The sequence below is a fragment of the Vidua macroura genome, chromosome 2 (genome assembly GCF_024509145.1).
Source record: "Vidua macroura isolate BioBank_ID:100142 chromosome 2, ASM2450914v1, whole genome shotgun sequence".
In the NCBI taxonomy this organism is placed as follows: domain Eukaryota; kingdom Metazoa; phylum Chordata; class Aves; order Passeriformes; family Viduidae; genus Vidua; species Vidua macroura.
The window spans coordinates 31,070,087-31,089,375 of NC_071572.1; the positions used below are offsets into that span (position 1 = coordinate 31,070,087).

Below are 19,289 nucleotides of genomic sequence, written 5' to 3' on the forward strand. Positions count from 1 at the left end.
GCACTAGCTGAGAGCCCTGCTCCATTCAGTGTATATGAGCATGTTTCCATAGAGGGTGCTTGCTTTTGGCTTTTACTCTAAAAGGCAGTTGGAAAAAATGTGTAGATAAAGAGGTTTTGAGCAAGAAAAAGTCCATAACACTGCTGAAAAAGTATCCTCTTATTTGGGCTTACAGTGGAATTTGTATGAATACAAGGAATATGTCCCAGGGACCTAAGAGCTTATAGCAGCACAGATAAAAACTTGCATTTAAAACATAACATCCACTACTCAATGAGTATATAAGGAGCAATGCAATGCAGAATAGGCATTAAGAATTCATGTGACTACTGTGAAATGTAGAAAAATGTGATTACATAGTAACAAATGAAAGAGAAAAATATGTAGCAAAGACAAACAGTATTTCAATTCAAAACTTTATCTTAAGGACCATCAGCAAATGGACAAAATCTTAGGAAATAAATCTTACCTAAGATTATAAGCTGCTTCTCAAAGACGGTCTCAAGTCATCAGCATGAACACAGGCTCAGTGACAGAGGAACATTAGTTTTCTGTCACTAACATGATGCTGTTTTTATAAAGGACACCCAGATGTTAATACTAAATTGTTATAATCTATTTAAGAGAATTCATCTCTTTCTAATACAAAATTATTGTCTCATTGTTCTCTATTTAAGACTCACTTTAACCCTTATACTAAACCTCCGCTAACAATGCCTGGTTTTGAACATACTCATTAGTATCTGGCCAAAACAGCATTTCCTACCTGCCACATCAGTCCCAAAAACAATGGGAATAGATGGATTTGTGATGCATTAAATAAGGAATAAAAAGCTACCAGAAGAAAATCTTGGCCTTCCTAACCTACATGCATGCTGGGCAGAGTCTAGGGAAGAGAAAAATGTGGCAAACAGAACAGGATTGAAGGGCACTGGCCTCCCCGACTGTCTTTCCTTCTCCAAGTGACTCAGATGTCTTAGATATGTGAAAAGTGTCTTGGCTGCAAAGTGAAAGTCTTTCAGAGCCCCTCTGTGTGTCCCCACTAACTTCAGTTGCTGAGAGACCAGTTTCTTCCTCCTAATTTCTGCTGCAACCTCCTCCCTCCCCACATCTTAAACTCAGACCCTGCCTCTGCTCTCAAAGTAGTCAAGTGCCCATCCTGAATTGGGTTTGTTGTAAACAATGAAGCAGTGGGATGATTTTCCTTAATTGTCCTTGTTAAAATTCATATGGTACTTAATTAAAGTATGATACTTAAGTATGATACTTAATTAAAAGCTTGCCTATCTGAAACCATTGAAGAAACAAGACAAAAACAATCCTTCCAGAAATATGTCCAGATACAAAGCAAGGAGAGGACTACACAGGGATCTGTTTTTTGCCTGGCCTTTACCACTGATTCACTTCAATAATTTCTTCAAGACATTTACTGTGCATCAATGTGCTTATTGATGGAGGAAAACCAGTGTTTATTTCCTTTCACAGAGTTGTCCCGAGTCTGACTAACCACCCTTTATGCAAATCTTTGGATGAAAGAAATCATTGGAGTTCTAAGCTCTTAATATACATTACTTAGTGTATTTTAAAACAGTCATCACACTAGGTAGAAATTAACATTCCAAAGCCCATGGGGTGGATACCTTTTCCCATGTATATATATAAAAGTCATCAAGTGACCTGCCTCAGAGGAAGAACAACTGAATACAGGTGAGTCTGAATTCACTCACAGAATATTTATTTAGAACCAGAAGCCTTTATTTGTTTTGATTTAGCATTTTGCCAATATTGTGATTGCTATGGTGTTTCTATATAAGGCCTGTGAGGTTTTTGTGATGGGAGTGGAGTGAAAAAAAATTCCTGCATGTGGAAACAGCTACATCCTGTAGCTTTCAATAGGGACCCAGATGGATTTGCCATTGAATTAGTAGGTGTTGGGTATTGATCTGGGCTTATGAATACTTAGCCTTAGAGTTAGAGCTCAAACAGAGCTACCAAGTGTACCCTGATCTGGCTGTGGGCATTGCTGGCCTGAATAAGCTCAGTCAGGACAAGGGACTTTTTCCAATTATACTGGTGGATTATTTGTGTTTCTGCATCCATATAATCTGGTTTGCAATAGAAATGCAGGCTAGATAAATGGTTACATGCTATTAAAACTGATATTGTGTTTTCAAGTGTTAACAGGATTAGTGTTAATTGCCTACAAAACGCATGGTATTTTGTGCTTGAATTCTTCTTGGAAAAAAATTATAAGGCATAAAAGCTGCTCAGTTTAAATGTGTTCATCAGCAAGGCAAATACAGTCAATTTTTTGCATTTGATAGCTATCATCTGGTGATATTTTGGTATTTTATTAATAGGCACTGTCGCCCTGGTTATCAAGAGTTTTCTAAAGCCTTCTGAGTTTACATTCTTGTAGAGAACTTTCTCACACAACTTTCTGTAAACAACCTATTGTTTTGCATTCTTTCATAGAGGTGGAGAAATTTGATGTACAGGTAGTTTGTCCAGTGTCGTTGGAGAGGTGGCACGTTCACCCTCCAATCCACTGGCATCTTTTGAGAACTATAAAAGATTGGAGTCAGAAAAAATAAATTAGTCTCTTCATCGTGACCAAGGCTGTGGTGCGTCGTTTTTGCTTGTGTCATCTGGTGACAAGGCACAACAAACACATTTATTAGTAAAGTGGTTATCTGCCAGTATCACACAGAGAAGTATTATTTCACCAAATAAATATTGGAGTTGCCTTGCATGCTCTTAGTAGAGTATTAAGGGTCATAGTTCTTGAATTTTGAAAACAAGTTTTTCCAAAAGCCAAGGAAAAATCCTTTTTGAACAGAGAGGCAGGGGTTGTGTGCACTTTATAGCACATTAGACTTCAAACACCTATAAAATTAAAGCAAAGCTAGTGGACCTGCTCATCACTATGGGCTCACCACTATAGACACACTATGGGCCTTCAGGAGGGGCAGTGTGAGCAAGCAATGACAACTGACAGGGGCTAAAAAGGACCCTGCTGATCCAGGCTGCCAACAGGGACCTCCCTGATCCCAACCTCCCTAAGGGGAGAAAGTTCCTCTGTTGCCCAACCCCTGTTCAGCTAATGCCATCCCTGTCTGGTGCCTCAGGGTGGAAGCTTTTGGCATGCCAACTTTGCTAGAGTGCTGTTGAAAATCAGCAGTAATTTCTTCATGTTTTGCAGACTGCTGTGTTTCCAGGTCTCCTGGGACAGCTGAGGAGAGCCATCGCCATGATCCCCATGCTGCTCTTGCTGGGTCTTTCAGCCCTTGTTGGTAAGACTGGTTTGGGTTGCTGTCAAAAGCACAGTGGGAATTGTTTGCAGAAGGACCTTGGAGAGGACGTGTGCAGTAGGCCTGAGGCTCCCTTCCTGCATGGCTCTGTAAGATCCTGTGTGGCTGAAGGTCCTCAGTTGCTGTATGAGGCTGCTTGCTGCCCACATGTGTCTTTTAACCCAGATCATCTGGAGGATGGGACTGAAACCAAAGGAGTCACAGCCATGTCTCCTCTTGGTTTTCCCAGCTAACCTTATCCAGTCTCCCTGCCTTCTCAGAAATGGTCTCACAAAAGTGGCAATCTATTTGATGGAGGCTATTTGTTCCTTGGTTACTGGGGAAACAGGGTAATTTTCCCAGACTGAGGCAAGCATTCTCCTGAATTAATTCCTCACCAAGTTATCAAGGGACACAGCAGACAATCCCAGCCAGGGTGCTCAGTGACCTCCAGCCATCATTGAGTGGTTCCAAACACTGGGGGGCATTGAATGGGAACTGCCCTCGAATAAATGCAGAGGCTCTGGTTCTTCTCTCCCACACCAGCCTTTAGACCTAACAGGGCAGGTGCATATTCATCTAAACAGTCATTAGGTCCATTTGCTTCAATATTCAATTAGAAAATAACCAATTTCTGTTCTCTACCTTTCTTTGATAACATTACTGATGGAGACCAGTGGCAACTGCACAAGCAGGGCCAACACAAGAGGATGTGCATTGCAGGTCTGGACTCTCTCGTGCTTGACTTGTATGCACTTGCAGGATTTGAACAATACTGCTCTGAGATCTTATGTGCTCAAACAGCTCCGTTTAATATTTCAGCTCCATCCATGAGCTACAGTTGCTATGGCGATATAAGTGCTCTTCAAGCCCCCCCAGTCTCCTGTACACCTGTAAGAGCCTCTGATTGTGGTATGTATCATTCATTGCTTGATTTGTCAACTTGTTTGTACCTGACAGAGAGATGCCTTACCTCCTGCCACTGCCAAATTAAATGTGGTGCAGCTATTCAATAAGCCAAAAGGGAGAAAGTGACACTTCCTCTCCCAAAATAGCAGGTGAAACCTCCAGACCTGATGGGAAGTGGAAGGACAAACTTCATGTCCCATAGTCAGGATCTTTGGCCTCAAAGCAAAAGGAAATAGTACCACCTCTTTTCAGTCAAAACAGCCTCTTTGTCAGCATCAGCCTCCTCACAAAGTCCCGGGGCTTGTCTGCTCCCAGGGTAAGATACACAGAGCCAGGTCCTGAGTGCTGGTATGTTGGCTGAGCTGGCCAGTGCTTCACATATCTCTTTCTTGCCTGGTGTTACTGCCTGGTGTGACCACACAGCTGACTATGTCACATTCATGCTGCTGATATCTCCAGGGATTTTGCCATGTTCCTCAGATGTAGGCTCTTCCAGGGCAGACACCTGACTGCAGACGTTCAAGCATAGATCTGAATCTGCTTGCTTGTTTCCAAACTGTTTCAAATTTGCCTTAAAAAAGCCCCCACTCTCTAGAAATGGAACATAGCTGTTACTGAAGTGTGGACAATCTGTAGTAACATCCCCCTCAATTTTTTCAAATCCATTTTGAAACTTGGCTTTTCTGACTCCAGAGGTGCAGCAGAAGTGGACCATGCATTCCACCTCCTAAGAAGCCTCCCTGTTCCCCTGGTCATCCTTGGGTAGTGGAACAGCAGCTCCCTGGCCATGGTCAGAGACAACAGAGTTGTTCTTGTTCCTCAAATCCCACTGCCCAACTTGATGAAGATGTGACTTCTTGAAAACTTGAGTTACTCCTTTGACACACCTGCTCAAGGGGGAAGCAAGGGGTTTGGAAAGGGGCATGTGTAAATCTGCCTTTTCCTACGCCGCAGGATATGCCATGATACGGAGGACTGCTGAGGCAGACCTCACACGCCTGAGGAGATACGAGATCCCAATTAAGAGAGTAGCCAGAAACCTCTGCTTGGACCCAGCGCTCATCGGTGCCATCATGTCCCAGGAGAGCCGTGTCGGCCTGCTCCTGGACAACGGCTGGGACCAGGGACGGCAGAAGTACGGCCTGATGCAGGTACTCCAGGGTGATAAGCGTGAGCAACAGCACAGAAATGCAGTGCATTCTCCAAGGTTTATCTTAGCAAATGACTCTTCTGTGTTTGAAAGAGCACTTTATTGCAATCCCTCTGTATCAAAGGCTGTGCTTAGGTGTTGTCCTGAATAAGGTCACTTCAATGAGTCGAAGCTTGGGAGTGCAGTGAAGAGGGAGTGGCATTCAGAGGGAAACCTATTTTCTTGCTTGTCTTTCCTAGATCAGCAGGCAGCAACCTTATGTGCAACTGCAACCTTATGTGGCGTGGGATAGTGAAGAACACATAAATCAGTGCTCAAATATCCTGGTTCTTTCCATTAATGAAGTACGGGCAAGACATCCTACCTGGACCTGGGACCGGCAGCTGAGAGGTATGGAATGGGCTTTGTACTAGGGAGGGAAGACTGATTGACAGGAGTGCTGTGTGCTTGTTGGTATCACTTTAAAGGGAAAAAGAGCATCAGTCTGGCAGATTTTACAGCATCTCTTACAAAAAAACCCCACAAAAAAACCCAAACAAACAAAAGAAATCCCCAAAGTAACAACCAGAAGCAGAGTTTTCTAGTTTAACAGGAGCAGTACCAGACCAGTAGACTGGCAATGAGAAATCGCTGTTAGGTGAATACATAAGACAGAAAGCAACTAAACAAAAATCACTGGAGAATGCAGAATCTGAGGCATCACAACACAACAGAATTATTGTGGCAACCTGTTGTGTTCAGGAAGATTGCAATCCAGGTTTCCTTGTAGTCCATGCTATTGGTGTCCTGGTTTGTTCACCCTATGCTGTTTCTTACTCTCCCTTCCTTGCTCTGCTACTGCCTTTCCTTTGCTCTGATTACACCCTTTTCTGGTAACAGTTTTCCATTTTCACCTGCATTTGGAGAGAGTCATGGGCTCCTTCACTAAAGCAATAAAGATTTTACAAAACCAGTCACTTCAACAGTAATGCACAATTAGCACTTTGTCAATCAGTTACTGTTTGGTGAGATACATGGCATTTTTTGCTACAAATGTTTTCTCTTAAATCTCTATCTCTTACTTACAAGCCCATAACAATGCCTTCTTAACTCTTTCCAGGAGGAATCTGCACCTACCATGCAAAAATGGGCAACCTCCAGGTCTATGAGGAGGACCCGTGCAGCACAGACTACAACTACGTCAACAGCGTGATTAGGCGAGCCCAGTACTTCAAGAGAAATGGGTTCTAGGTCTTAAACCCACCCCTCCACGGAGCCCCACCTCTGCAGACTGACCCAGCAGTGATTGTAGTACCCAGAGCAGTTCCTCAGGTCTCCTGGCAAGACCAATGCTGGTGGCATTGCCAATGTCACCTTGCTCGCTCCAGCGAATCCCAGCCCCCCACTCGCTGATGGGCGAGCTCTGCCTTTCAGGAGACCCCCAGGGATGAGATCCCACAAGCTCAAGGCCTTTGAGAGGCAGATGGGGACAGACCAGCAATACTTAATTTTGAGTGAGGAAGGTGACTCTTCCTGTTCAAAGAACACCTGCACCCTGGGGCTGTTTGTGCATCTCCCAGACATGGACACAAACAGCTCTCCCTGGGCATCAGCTGTGCTCTTCCCATCTGCATCCACCTTCTTTCCTCTCCATGGCCAATGCAGGGGGTGAATAGCCTGTTTTTCTTCTCTTGGTGCCGCTGGCTGAGGAGCAATGAAGAGACTTCTCAGTGAGCCTTTGGTCTCTGCAGTAGTTGAGTGTTCCTGTAGCCAGCCTTGAGGGGGACAATTCTAAACATGCTTTTGTTGGTCTCCTGAGTCCACAGCCATGATGCAACTGGGGACCTCATCAGGGCATCTATATGGAAAATACTGCAAGTGCCACAGCAGGCAAAATACCTTTCCATCAGAGAGCAGCCCTTTGGAGCAGGAGTCAGCCCCATACATACCCACACCGGGAGCTGTATCACAGCAATAATTTTGGTAAAAAACCCCACAACCTTTCCTGCTTTAGCTTTGGCACATTTATGCTGAGTTTCCTCCAAATTTAAAAGCATTTCAGCATCTGTCTCTCTGCCAGGAATCCCAGTTTCTAATACAAGCAAATGAGCTCTGGTCTGTTTGAAAGTGGATGGGTCTCTCGGTGCCAATTTATTAATTAGAGAACAATAATGAGAATAAAATAGAAATAAAGATAAATGTTAAACCCCAATGTTTATTTTTTTCAGTTTCATGGGGCTCAGTGGGTAGCAATCTACAGCTTGAGTAAATAACCCCATTCAGTACTCTTGGAAGGGGTCTAAAACTCAGTTTGAGAAGAGAGAGAGAAATGTGATGCTGCAGACTGGATAGGTCAGAAGAGCTGGGCCAGAGCTTGGCTGCTGACTCAAGCTTGTGAACATGGTAATAGGAATGTTCACATTTAGCCTTTCAAATAACCATTTTGGAGGTGTCAGGGCACTTTTCTTCCAGCTGCCACCATTGCTGATGCAGAAGTGATGTTCCTAGCAGTCCTTGCCTGGCAGCAAGGGGCAGTGCTGTGCACAAGCCTGGGCTGCCAGGCAGGGTCAACACAGGCAGCATTAGAGCTGGGTTGGAGACAGCTTTTGCCAGCAGAGCAATTTTAACACTGTTCCCCTTGTCTTGCCAGTCACTCATCTGCTTACCATCATGGCAAGGACTCTGCATAATTAACATACGTTACAAGCAAACTAATTTTATCACCTCTGGGGACCAGAAGTAACCCTAGGTTGTCTCAAATGTCACTGATTTTTTTTTTAAGACTACCATAAACAGTTCAGTGTTGAGCAACCACAGATATTGATATTAGTATTTAATGAATTCTGCACTATATTAATATAATTTCATAAAATAATTGCTTTGCAATACAAACTTATGAAATGTATCACATGGTTGTCTACTCAACATTACCTATGTAAAATTCATAGGATGAAGCCTTTATGTTAGGTAAACCTATGTTACATAAACCTCTTATGTAAAGCCTATGAATGAATTTTTAGTAGATCAGTATAAACTTCACATGGGGCAGGGAATCTCATTGCTGCCTATGTGTACAAAGCTGGGAGTTGAGTTCCAAGGGTGAACAAGAGTGGAGCTTTCTTTGGTTGCCTTCATGTCCTTCTCAGTTACTGCCAGCAAGCTCCTTGTCACCTCTATTGGTGCTGCCAACCCTGCAGATTTCTGAGCTCCTCAGGAGTCCAATTTGGAGCTATGAAGCTGCTGCTTCATGTTGTGGTAGCAACACCCAAGGGCCTGCAGACCTGCCTGCCGAGTTGTGCAGCAACACCACAAAGGATTATTAATATTTTAAAGTCTATTTAAAAATCCAAGTTATGGAAATTCCATATTTTGTTCCAAATTTTGTTTTAGAGTATGAGCACTTTGCAGCAAATACAGAAATTCTCTGCAGAAAATGAGTTGCAGCTTGATAAATTGGTAGGAAGGAAGGGTATTTCCAAATAAATAAGGAAAGTTTAACAGTAGCATGCTGCCTTAAAATTTGAGCAAAAGGTTTCCTGACAAATAATGACTTCAGATTGTTGTTCCTCTCTGATCTTTTTCTGGTTACCTCTGTCCATGTTACTGGAAGTTCCTTTACTGCCTGATGTAGACAGAGCAGCTGCAGTTGCACTCTTACTCACTCTTTTGACCATGGCCTATTGAAAAAAAAAACAAAAACAACAGACATCTTGCAAAGCAAATTATCTAATACCAAGTAACATCGGAAAAAGCAGAACCACAGACAAGGAAAGAGAAAAACCAAATCAGAGAGGAAAGAAAGGTCCAGGGAATCAAAGACCAAGGCACCTGCCTGAAACATTGAGGAAGGTGCTAGAGTAAAGGACTAAATGGTTCCTTCAAGAGATCCTATAGGACAACAAAGCAGCAAGAAACTGTCAGGAAGGTGCTGGCAGCCTGGCTTGGCAGGGAAAAACCATCTCATATCAATTAAAATCTTTATCTAACTGGGTAAGTGGCCAAGAGAGAAACCATGGTTGTGGCATATCATGAGGTCAATAACGCTTTCAGCAGAAACATGAAGTGCCCTCGTATGTGAAATAAGGGCTTTAAAATAAGTGGAAAAAGCACTGGTTAGCAGCAGCTTCTAAACTGCTGGCCAAACTGGTGAAATTTTCAAGTGGAGATACACAAGTCTGTCCTACAGCAGCTTCTCTGAAATTTGCGGTCAGAAAATGAATGGGGGATGTGAGCTATCAAACCGTGGGCTACATGGAAAGGGAACATGAACACTTCCATGGTGATAAGGAACTGTGAAAACCTGTTGGGAACCAAAGCACAGGAATCAATCAAACACAGGTGCAAAACATTCAATGAGGTCAAGCAGCAGTGTAGTGGGTGGGCAACCATCCCACAGAAAGGGATGGAGATCCTAGTGGGAAGCAAAGTTGATGCCAGAGACAGAAGAAATCAAAAAGAAGGAATATCTCATTTGAAGGGTTGTCTTTGTTACACACACCTGTGTGTGAAGCACCTGGGGTAACTCTTCTCTCAGGTATTCAGCTGTCAGTCAGTGAGGCTTGGCAACATTGTTTGAGCCTGTTGCACCAACAAAAATACGATTAGGACAATGACAACCCTGATGGAAAGTACAGTCTGTGAAAATAAGGAATTAGATTATTTCCCCCCCCCCAAAAAAGAAAAAAAGAGAAAGCACACAGTTATGATTTTCTGATATGCAAAAGAAATGAAGGGCAAGGACCTACATGATTCCATTCCTCTTGAGGGTAAGACAAATAGCAGTGAGTTTAGCAGCAAATTTGTTGGATACTTAAAAAACTTTCAGGATAATGAAGCAATGCAACATTTCCTGGGTGTTTCACACAACATTCAAGACCAACATGTAAAAGTAGCTGTACATCATATATAATTGTAAAATGGTTTGAGTTTGAAAGGACCTTAAAGATCACTGTGAAAAAATGCATATTATATGGCTCTACGCAGATATTTACTATATGTATTATGCTGAAAGTTATGCTGTTTTAACATTTTAATAATATAGTAAATGTAGTTTTGTAATCAAAATTAAGCATTAGTAGTTAAAATAGAAACCATGTGTGTGAGATATTTTTTTAGAAAAGGAGAAGATAATCAAGGAATTCTTCACACAGAGATAACAATTACAGAAACCCCTAAATTTTCCAGGGAAGAGGAATTTATGGTTTTCCTTATCAACAAAAACGAAGTTCTTCAAGCCTGACTTAGACTCGAAGGCGCCTAGGGATTAACAGAAACTTTTTGACAAGTACCAGACAAAGTTCTTGTTTTAAATAAAATATATGCATAATCATGAAGTGTTTTGTATATACAACAAGCTATTGCTTTTAAGGTTATTCCTTTGTTCACAAGGTATGCTTGTCGTGGCTTAAGTGCCCGAGAGCATCTGGACGTCCGTAACTCTTTGCTTTTTATTGTCTTGTAATTATCCTAACTCTAAATTTTTATTACTCTAATTGTATTACTATTTTTATAACAATTTTATTATTATTAAACTTTAAAAATTTTAAAAACCAAGTGATTGGCGTTTTTCACAATCACCAAGTTCCAACTCCCCTTCCATAGGTAGGAATACTTTCTTTTAGACCAGGTTGCTCAGGGCTCCATCCAACCTGGCCTTGAACACTTCTGAGGATGGGCATCCACTTCTTTGGACAACTTATTCCAGGGCCTCACCACACTTGCAGTCAAGAATTTCTTCCTAATATCTAATCTAAACCTGCTCTCTTTGCAGTCATATTTTGTAGAGAGGGGAAATGCAATAGGTGTTGTTTAAGGATCTTTCCAAGTTAACACTGCTAAATCAGAATCAGCAGTCAGCAAATGGAAAACAAATTGCAGACAGGGAAGAAAAATCTTCTTTGTTGGAGTACTGTGATTTGGTTTTACAACTGATGTTACTACTGGGAAATCTATTTAAATGCGCTTCCTACAATAAACAGCAAGTGTGAGGTGGAGTCTTTCTCTCTCATCAACTTGTTAAGCTGCAGGTGGCATGGGTTGATCCCTCCGTGGCTCAGGCAGGGATCTGCCTGGAGTCTGGAGCTGCAGTGACTTGCTTTCATAGAAACCAGGCAGAGGGACCAATTAAACAATCTGTTTCAGCAGTAACTGAAGCAGCAGGAAAACACCGTCAAAACCAAGTCCCTGTTGGGTCAGAGCCCTAAACTACATGGGAGAACAGATTGTTCTGATGGCTGATTCTGAATGCTGCAGCTGGATCTGTTTGAGCCACATGTCCATGTCTATCTCCCTGAGATATGCAGAAAACAAAGGGAACACCAGCATAATGCAGTGCTGAATAACGTGTTTGTTCTGCTTTGTTACTCATTGCAAAACCGGGCTGGGATTTCCTAGCCAGCAACTTCTCTCCAGGACAGCACCTCTTATATTGCCCAGGACAGGCACCAGCCTGTGGGCCCAGGGACCCCTGTGGAGCTGGTGCTGCAGATGGGGGTAACTGTTTCTAATGCTTGGTTCAGTTTATTTAATTGCCTTCCTTGAAATTGAATACTCCCATACTGTATGCACATGGCCTGCTTTTTCCCTTTTCAGTGTTAAAAGAGATCATGTTGTAGGATTGCAACCTCAGAGCAGTTTCCCACCAACATCCCTCAAACAAAATCTTTCTGCCTCTCTAGCATTTGTTTCCTTGGGTTCCTCAACCAACTCGTCCTAGAAGCAGAGATTTATTGCAACCAAAAATTCTGCTTCTGCACCCCGTCCTGATGAGGCACTGATCCAGCCAGTATGCAGGCTCCCATTCATGCCACCATACCACATTTACTGCTCCTCTGGCCTCACTGACCACTCTCACAGAAATCAAAAAGGATAATACAGTCCTACTACAGCATTTTTATCAGTAGCAACTGGGATTTCTCCCACAGGTTTTTAGGGTGCTTCTCTTTTTCTGTAATATTTTTATGCTGTAACATTTTTATCCTTCACATACAGCATCACTCTACATACAGCATCACACCTCCACATCCTACTCAGTGGTTCCTGTGAGGCTGGCAGTGCTGTATCTCATTGGTTTTCTAGCCTCCACCAACTCTCTGAGACTCCTGTGTCAAGACTGTCATTTGATCCAGGCATCTGGGTTTTGGCTTGATTTTGAAGTCTCTAGCAACTGTACAAAAACACTTGCAAGTTTGTCTTTGCTTTTTGCTTAATACTGCATGTGCCAAATCCTTGCCACTGTATTCTGTCTGTTTTGTTTTTCTCATGTATTCTGATCCTGCTGTTTATTTCCCTCGTGGATTTTTCAGAGGTAAACTGAAGGTCAGCCTTGTCCACCTTGCAGATCATGAGTTCAAACTAGATACTCCTCTGTATTTTTCAGCTTTACCCTCCTTCTAGTGGAAAAGTTCCTCTAAAAGCTCTTCAATTTCCAGTGACACCGGTTGTCTATGCTACAGCTCAGGCGCAGCCTGCCCTTTCTATGCTGCACCTCTCATCCATGTTTTGCCAGTTCCTCACATGTCTCACCCACCTACAAATCCCTGCATTTCCCCATGAGGCCATCCTGCAGGCTCGGGACACAGACCTTCTCCCAGCATCCAGAGCACCGTGCCTTCCTAACACAGGCTGGGTAACCTCCCACAGTTTAAATGGGCTTGATTGCCTTGGGCAGTGTGTGTCAGCCTAGCATCTCCCCTGAAAGCATAACTAGGATCACTCATTTCTTACCCACCTCTTATTAAGCTAATTTGCAACTAGAAGAAATGTTCAAGAACATGAAAAAACTCACACAGTGAGGATGTGGCTGACCTGAGACTCTACTGCTGCAGCCCTCAGTCTTCCACAAACACTCAATTTCCAAGAATTGGAAAGGTTTCTTGCAAAGCAGGCAAGGAGAAATTTGACTAATTTTTGTCCTTTAAATCAGGTTTTATTTTATTAATTCCCTAATTATTTAGCCACCCCTTAGCTGATTCAGATCAAGAAACTAACACAGTTTTTAAAGATGGATGTGTGCATAGTTACAGAAACCAGGTTTATAGATTCCTGTCATAATAATAAAAATCCTGGCAGTATATTTTTGTACCTTTCCTCTAGAAATGAAGACAAACTCTAAAAAGGCACAGCTGCATGCCTGAGCCATAAATGCAGGACCAGATTATCCCACAGATGTTTGCCCTGAACCATTTAATTGCCAGGGGCAATTCTTCTTTCCTGCCAGAGACATGAGAGAAGAGTGAAGAGTAGCTGGTACTAGATCTGGTCCAGTGCCCTGCAGCCTGGCTTCTGGGTAAACCAAATTGTCCCTCTCCTGTGGCTCTTGTGATCAATAAAGAGTTGCTTGCTAATCGATCATGGATACTGATATTGAATGGATCATTGTGGCCCTTCTTATATGTGCTCACATGTGCTTCTTATATGTGCTCTACCACATGCACAAAATATTTCAATAGTTGAGCTGTCAGGTCTATAGAGCTGTCTACTCTATATGGAGGCTGAAGAGATAGCTGAGTATAAATAAAGTCCCAGGGAATTCAGGTGAAGCTGTCCAGGTGTGGCAAAGGAAGTTTGTATAGAGAATAAAGGGGAAGTTTGTATAGGGAATAAAGGTGTTCATGGCGGGAGTGCCTCAATTACTGTGATGTAGCAGAATCACACTAGCACATCCTTTATGTTTGTGCCCCAGAAATAAGGGAATAGTAGCACAGACCACTTGGAAATTACTGGTTTGTGAATCACCTTTGGTGGTATTTTAATTTTTTTAAATGTCACTTGTTTTGAGCCACATCTATTTTATTCTCCTTCCTGTCAGATGTGCTTTCCTGTTTCGACCTTCTTTACACTCGGTCATAATTGTGAACATGAAGAGGCCCATGCATGAATCTCTCAGTGCAATGACACGGGACGAATTCCCCCGCTAAAAAATGTAAAAGAGCCGCTGAAAGAGCAAAACGGCATTTCACACCCTCAAAATCTACGGCGGGGGAGAAGCGGGTCAGGATAGAGTCTGCCGCGGGAGTTCTGCCATCCAGTGGCTGTTTTCCTTACTGCTGAACAGCTACAGTAGCTTTGAAATCCCCACCGCCTGCTAATTTGGGGTTGTTGACCTTTGCTGTTTCTGCGCAAGAGGGGATAACAACAGGGGCCTGGCGTAGTCTCTGCATATCCGAATTCTCAGCAGTTGCAGCTCTGGTCATGTTATTGTTCCTGGATCTTTGCCTGCAAAAACGTCATTAAATCCAGAAGCGCATTTTCCCATTGTCAGCATGTTATTGCTTCCAAGAACTGAATGGGAGCAGCCGTTTTCAGACAAGGTTCCTCCAGTTCCTCCAAGGCTCCTAGCAATGGGACTTAAAATTAAATAAAAAGCTATTTAATTTTTTAAAATTCTAATTGTGTTTTTGCTGTAGAACAGAATCCCTGTTGTGTTTGGGAGGATGCACAAGTTGTTAGGTGTTTCTGTTTCTTGTAAGACCAGCGGGGGTGGGACGTGCACAGAGCCAGCTGTTCCAGAACACTGCCAGCAGATACAAAGCCCATTCGTCTCCAGGAGGTGCATTGAGAATGTGGGGAGACATCCTGTAGCAAACATGTCAGGTCTGTGATCTTTGTCTACTATTCTTGTAAATGATTCACTATACCAAAGTCTGTATTCCACTAGGTGAATTGTTCCTCTCAGTTGATGTTCATGTGTTTTCCCTCCTGCAATGGTGTGTTAAGACAACAGATAAATGCAGAAAAATTGCAAGTCAAACAAATTGCAAGTCAGATAAATTGTAATGGGTATAATTGAAGGATGTTTCTGTTTGATTTTCTTGCAGCTATGGAAAAGCAAGCTGGAGCCAGTAAAGAGTGTAGGATTTCAATTGACTCTCATATTTTTTTACTTTTTAAAAAAAATTGGAATAGAAAACCTGCCTTTTTGAGATGCCTTCCTCCACTGGCCATGCAGGCAGCCCAAATCACAAGCTTACCTTAAGACAGCTAAGTTTTAGGTAATTGGGGGAGATGAATTTGGCACAAAGCACCAGTTCACAAGCTACATAAGCTAGCATGACCAAGAGGTAATCCCCTCCAGAGCAGGCCATACACACCATGACTGCATCTGCTAGCACAAACACCTGCACTAGTATCAAAAGGATGTCTTGGGTTTCAGACAGGGATCTGAAAGCATTTTAACAGTATGAGTCACACATTGCATTGGCCTGACATCTGGTTGTAAATACTGCTCTGTGCTGGTTTCAGTTCTTAGGCTGTTCAGAGCATTATGGGAATATACTGAATGTTGATACAACTGGAGCTTTGGGGGCAACTGTGAAACCAGACGGTCTGAGCCGTGTAGGTAGGCACTAATTCAGTTGTTCATTTCCCCCTTACACCCATGCACAAGCTCATGCCTATTATGGATCCTGGTCTCTGACTGTCAGTCACTGCCAAGAAAGCAGATTTTTTTCACAATTAACTTGGGCACATAAGTTTATGCTGGGAATAGAATTGCCTTTAAGATGACATTTAAGACCACCACTGAAAGAATTAAAGTTTGCTGGGTGCATCCAACCTCTGAACCTACTTTTCTCTCTCCACAGAGAGTTTCCCTGAAAACCTGAACTTCTGAACATTTCTCCACTATAGTCCTAAATTAAAAGGGACTAAATCTGTGATGAATCCACACAAAGGCTTAGATTTAAAACAAGACTCACCTCTCTCTCAATCTGCATGCTAGAGAACTGCCCTCTGAATCTGAAGAAAAAAGTCTTTTATATCATCCATATATTGATTTCTAAGGTACCCTTCAGTAAAAGTAGTCAATTCTATCTTTGTTTTGCTCTAAACAGATTCAGAAGGATTCAAAATGTCAGCTCAGCCATAATGACCTTTAGAAAAACTGGGTTTGGATTTTAAAATGAAAGGCAAAGTCATGCATGTCATGTTGTAGGAGTTCTTGCCTCAGAGAAGACAGCAGAAGAACATGGAGAAATACCAGGCCAAGATGGCAAAAGCTGGCAATGGTGAGGGTCTTGCTCCAGCTGTGATTGATTGCTGGTATTACCTTTCAAGGGCTGGGACAACACTGAAGGATAGCCTGGGCGACCATGGGAATGCATTTGGCTTAATGTGGGTATGGTCAACCTTCTTAACAACACAGATCTCATCCTTCCTTTGAAGCAGAGGCAGAAGAGTAGCAGAGCCTCTGTTGAAAGGCAACCCCCTAAACCTTTGCAACCAAGTCTTTGGCCAGGCTAAAGCCCACTCTGACGAGGCTAAAGCCAATGCTGGCCAGGCTGTCAGCTCCCAGCACCAGGAAAGGACCTGGGTGAGTATCAGTGCATGAGCAGACTGCTTTTACACTGCAAAACTGATGATTGCTTCCCAGCATTCCCTTGGGACTGAAGAGATTAATTTTTCCTATTTCACATTTAGATAATAAGTCTTGTTTCAAAAAGCACTTTTTTAAACTGAGTATGCTGTAGCTGCAGTTACTACCATCAAGTTAATTACACTTTATGCACCACAGGGACCTGGGTCTTGAGGGATCTTGCTTCATTATTCATGCCTACATTTGTGCCTAACTTGTTTGCCAAATTGTAGCTAGCCTTATCTGTAAAATCCCTAAATATTTGCTGCATGCAGGGGATCTGCTTTTGTAACAGCTCCAGCCCCCTCAGACTTGAGCTTTACTACCTCATGGATTAAGGATACCTATAGAGAATGGATTTTCCCACCCTTGATTCAGCTGGGGAGGAGAGGAGCAATCACCTTGCACCTGGAAACACTGTGAAGCAGCAGTAATCCTGCTTTCTGCATACTGTCACCTTTACAACAGGAGCTGTGCTCTTTTTTTTAAGGCTCTGACAGACAAGGAAGTAGGGCCAGCAGTCCTCTTCAGTGCCCAAATGTCTGCCCTTCACACACCTGCTGGCTTTGCCTGCATCGTGAGAAGTGCTTGTGTCCTCTCCATAGAGTCACAAAAGAGGTAAATCCTGAGATTAAGGACCAAAATGAACACAAGCAGCCTGTAAGCAACAAAGAGCTCTGGATAAATAGTGGGGTATCTGGTGTGCTGATGTTGCTGTCTCACTTTCAGGCTGGCAAACAGTACCATAAGATTGGCGAGCCATGGGAGACTGAAGATCACTTAGCACAAGACACAGACATTTTATACAGGATGATGAATCCAGAAAAAAAATCTCCATCTTGGACAAAGGAATGGCACCTCAGAGGCTGAGTTTTGTCAGCTTTGAAACTCTTCACATGTATAAAGTCAAGCATGATAATGCTGAAAGCACTGCAGAAAGCTAAACACATCCCAGTCCCTATGTTCATGTGGAATAATATTCTTTACTATGCACTATGCACTAAAAGGAATAGAGGAGTAAGATTAGCCTTCTAGCAGGATTTTTTTGAAACCTGGCAAATACCATGACATTTTTCAGTTGCAAGGAGTAAGGGTGGGCTCTCCCCCTCCTCTCTCCATTCTATTTGTTTTGTGGTTCTATACCCACCTACAAAGAGTAGCCTTTCCTGGTTGCCTAGCCCGGCATCTCTAAAGTATTTTTTACTGATGAAGTAGCACCTCTGTTTACGTGTTTCTTTCACCCTCTTTCCAGGTGGGATCTCAGCCTATAATGCAGGAGTTAACACCGTCCAGACCTATGACAAAACGGATATTGGCAAAACACACAACTATGCCAATGATGTGGATGCGAGAGCCAGGTTTTATAAGAAAAATGGATATTGAAATCTCTAAGTAATGATTAGATTTGAGGCCCTGATTGCATACTTTGCTTCTAATTAAAAACATTCAGAATTTCTCCTCCAGAAACAGTAAGAATGGGGCAGGACAACAGCCAGGAACAAGAACAAACTTGCAATGGGGTATTTTCCAGCGAAGGCTAAGAAAATAACTTAAAAGGTAACACAGCTAATAGTCCAAAATGAAACTTACCTTTTGCCTTTAACTTTCATCTTACTTCATGAGAATATTCAGAGTTTTCATCTGTGCCTGCAGTTTCTCAAGCAGCAGATTAATGCTGCAAGGAAGTTGTAACACTACTTAATAAGATTTTACCCACCTTATGTTTAATCTGTCGATATATGTCTAACAGCTGTACAAAACAGCAGCACCAGCTGGCGAGAGAGGCTGAGCTGTCCCTGTCAGAGGCTTTCAAGACCCAACTGGACAAAGCACTGAGCAACCTCATCTGGCCTCAGTACTGGCCCTGTGTTGAGCAGGAGGCTGGACTAGAGACCAAAAAGATACTTTCCAATCTGAATTTTGCAATCATCTTAAGTCAGTCTGTTTGTTCCCTACACAAAAAGGCAATGTCTCTTAGGTGTGCTTCACAAAGATCTACATGGAGCATTACAAAGCTCCATTACTGAAAGGGTGTGGACACACACTGTATTTGTGCACACTGCTGTTCAGGTTTTTTTCAGGTTTTAGGGCTTGAGAGCAAATCTTGAGAGAATGTATGCTCTTAGAAGGTTTGGGATAGCAGACTAACTGTGGGAGAGTGGGGGCCCTTGGGGGAAATACCATTTCAGAAACACCCAAATGTACACTTTTTTTTTTTTTTCCATTGGAACTGTCAGCTTGTCAATTAAACATCTCTGTAAAGATCTCTTGCAGCTGCATCTTATTCAGAAATAACAAGTACTATGTATTTTCCCTTCTCTCTATGTGGGAGCCTGCTATTAGCTCTGCTTTAGCTTCGATAGTTTATCAGACACTTCTTTAGGTGTGAACGGTACCAAGCCTTTCATTAACACAGTCCCTCCGGGATACCCCGCAGCACTTTTGTAGGCTGCAGCGCCAGAGATCCATACGCATATACATACGCAGAGCACGCAGAGTGCGTGGGATGGAGCTGGCAGAGCCCTCTGCTGGAAGATCCCCAGGCTGCAGTTCCACGGACGTGAATCCCGAACGTGCCTGGCAAGGCTGAGCCAGCCTGGCCCTGGTG

General features: G+C 42.8%; 1 protein-coding gene across 3 annotated transcripts; it reads left to right on the top strand.

The window, feature by feature from the left end:
* The first annotated feature begins 3,084 nt into the window (after positions 1 to 3,084).
* On the top strand, positions 3,085 to 7,622 carry LOC128804133 (lysozyme g-like). Of its 3 annotated transcripts, XM_053971645.1 has the most exons (5): positions 3,085 to 3,293; positions 4,113 to 4,202; positions 5,154 to 5,350; positions 5,589 to 5,739; positions 6,449 to 7,622. In XM_053971645.1, the coding sequence occupies exons 1-5, from the start codon at positions 3,251 to 3,253 to the stop codon at positions 6,577 to 6,579; spliced, it is 612 nt and encodes a 203-aa protein (XP_053827620.1). In that variant the 5' UTR covers positions 3,085 to 3,250; the 3' UTR covers positions 6,580 to 7,622. The 3 variants fall into 3 exon arrangements, with proteins under 3 accessions (XP_053827620.1, XP_053827622.1, XP_053827621.1); XM_053971647.1 differs by lacking the exon at positions 3,085 to 3,293 and having other exon boundaries at positions 3,926 to 4,202; XM_053971646.1 differs by lacking the exon at positions 3,085 to 3,293 and having other exon boundaries at positions 4,164 to 4,202; positions 4,893 to 5,350.
* Positions 7,623 to 19,289: the final 11,667 nt, after the last annotated feature.

Coding starts and splice junctions, on each gene's coding strand:
- LOC128804133 (XM_053971647.1), top strand. CDS start 4,001: ATGTGCATTGCAGGTCTGGACTCTCTCGTGCTTGACTTGTATGCACTT. Junction 4,203..5,153: donor TGTAAGAGCCTCTGATTGTG/GTATGTATCATT, acceptor CCTACGCCGCAG/GATATGCCATGATACGGAGG. Junction 5,740..6,448: donor CTGGGACCGGCAGCTGAGAG/GTATGGAATGGG, acceptor AACTCTTTCCAG/GAGGAATCTGCACCTACCAT.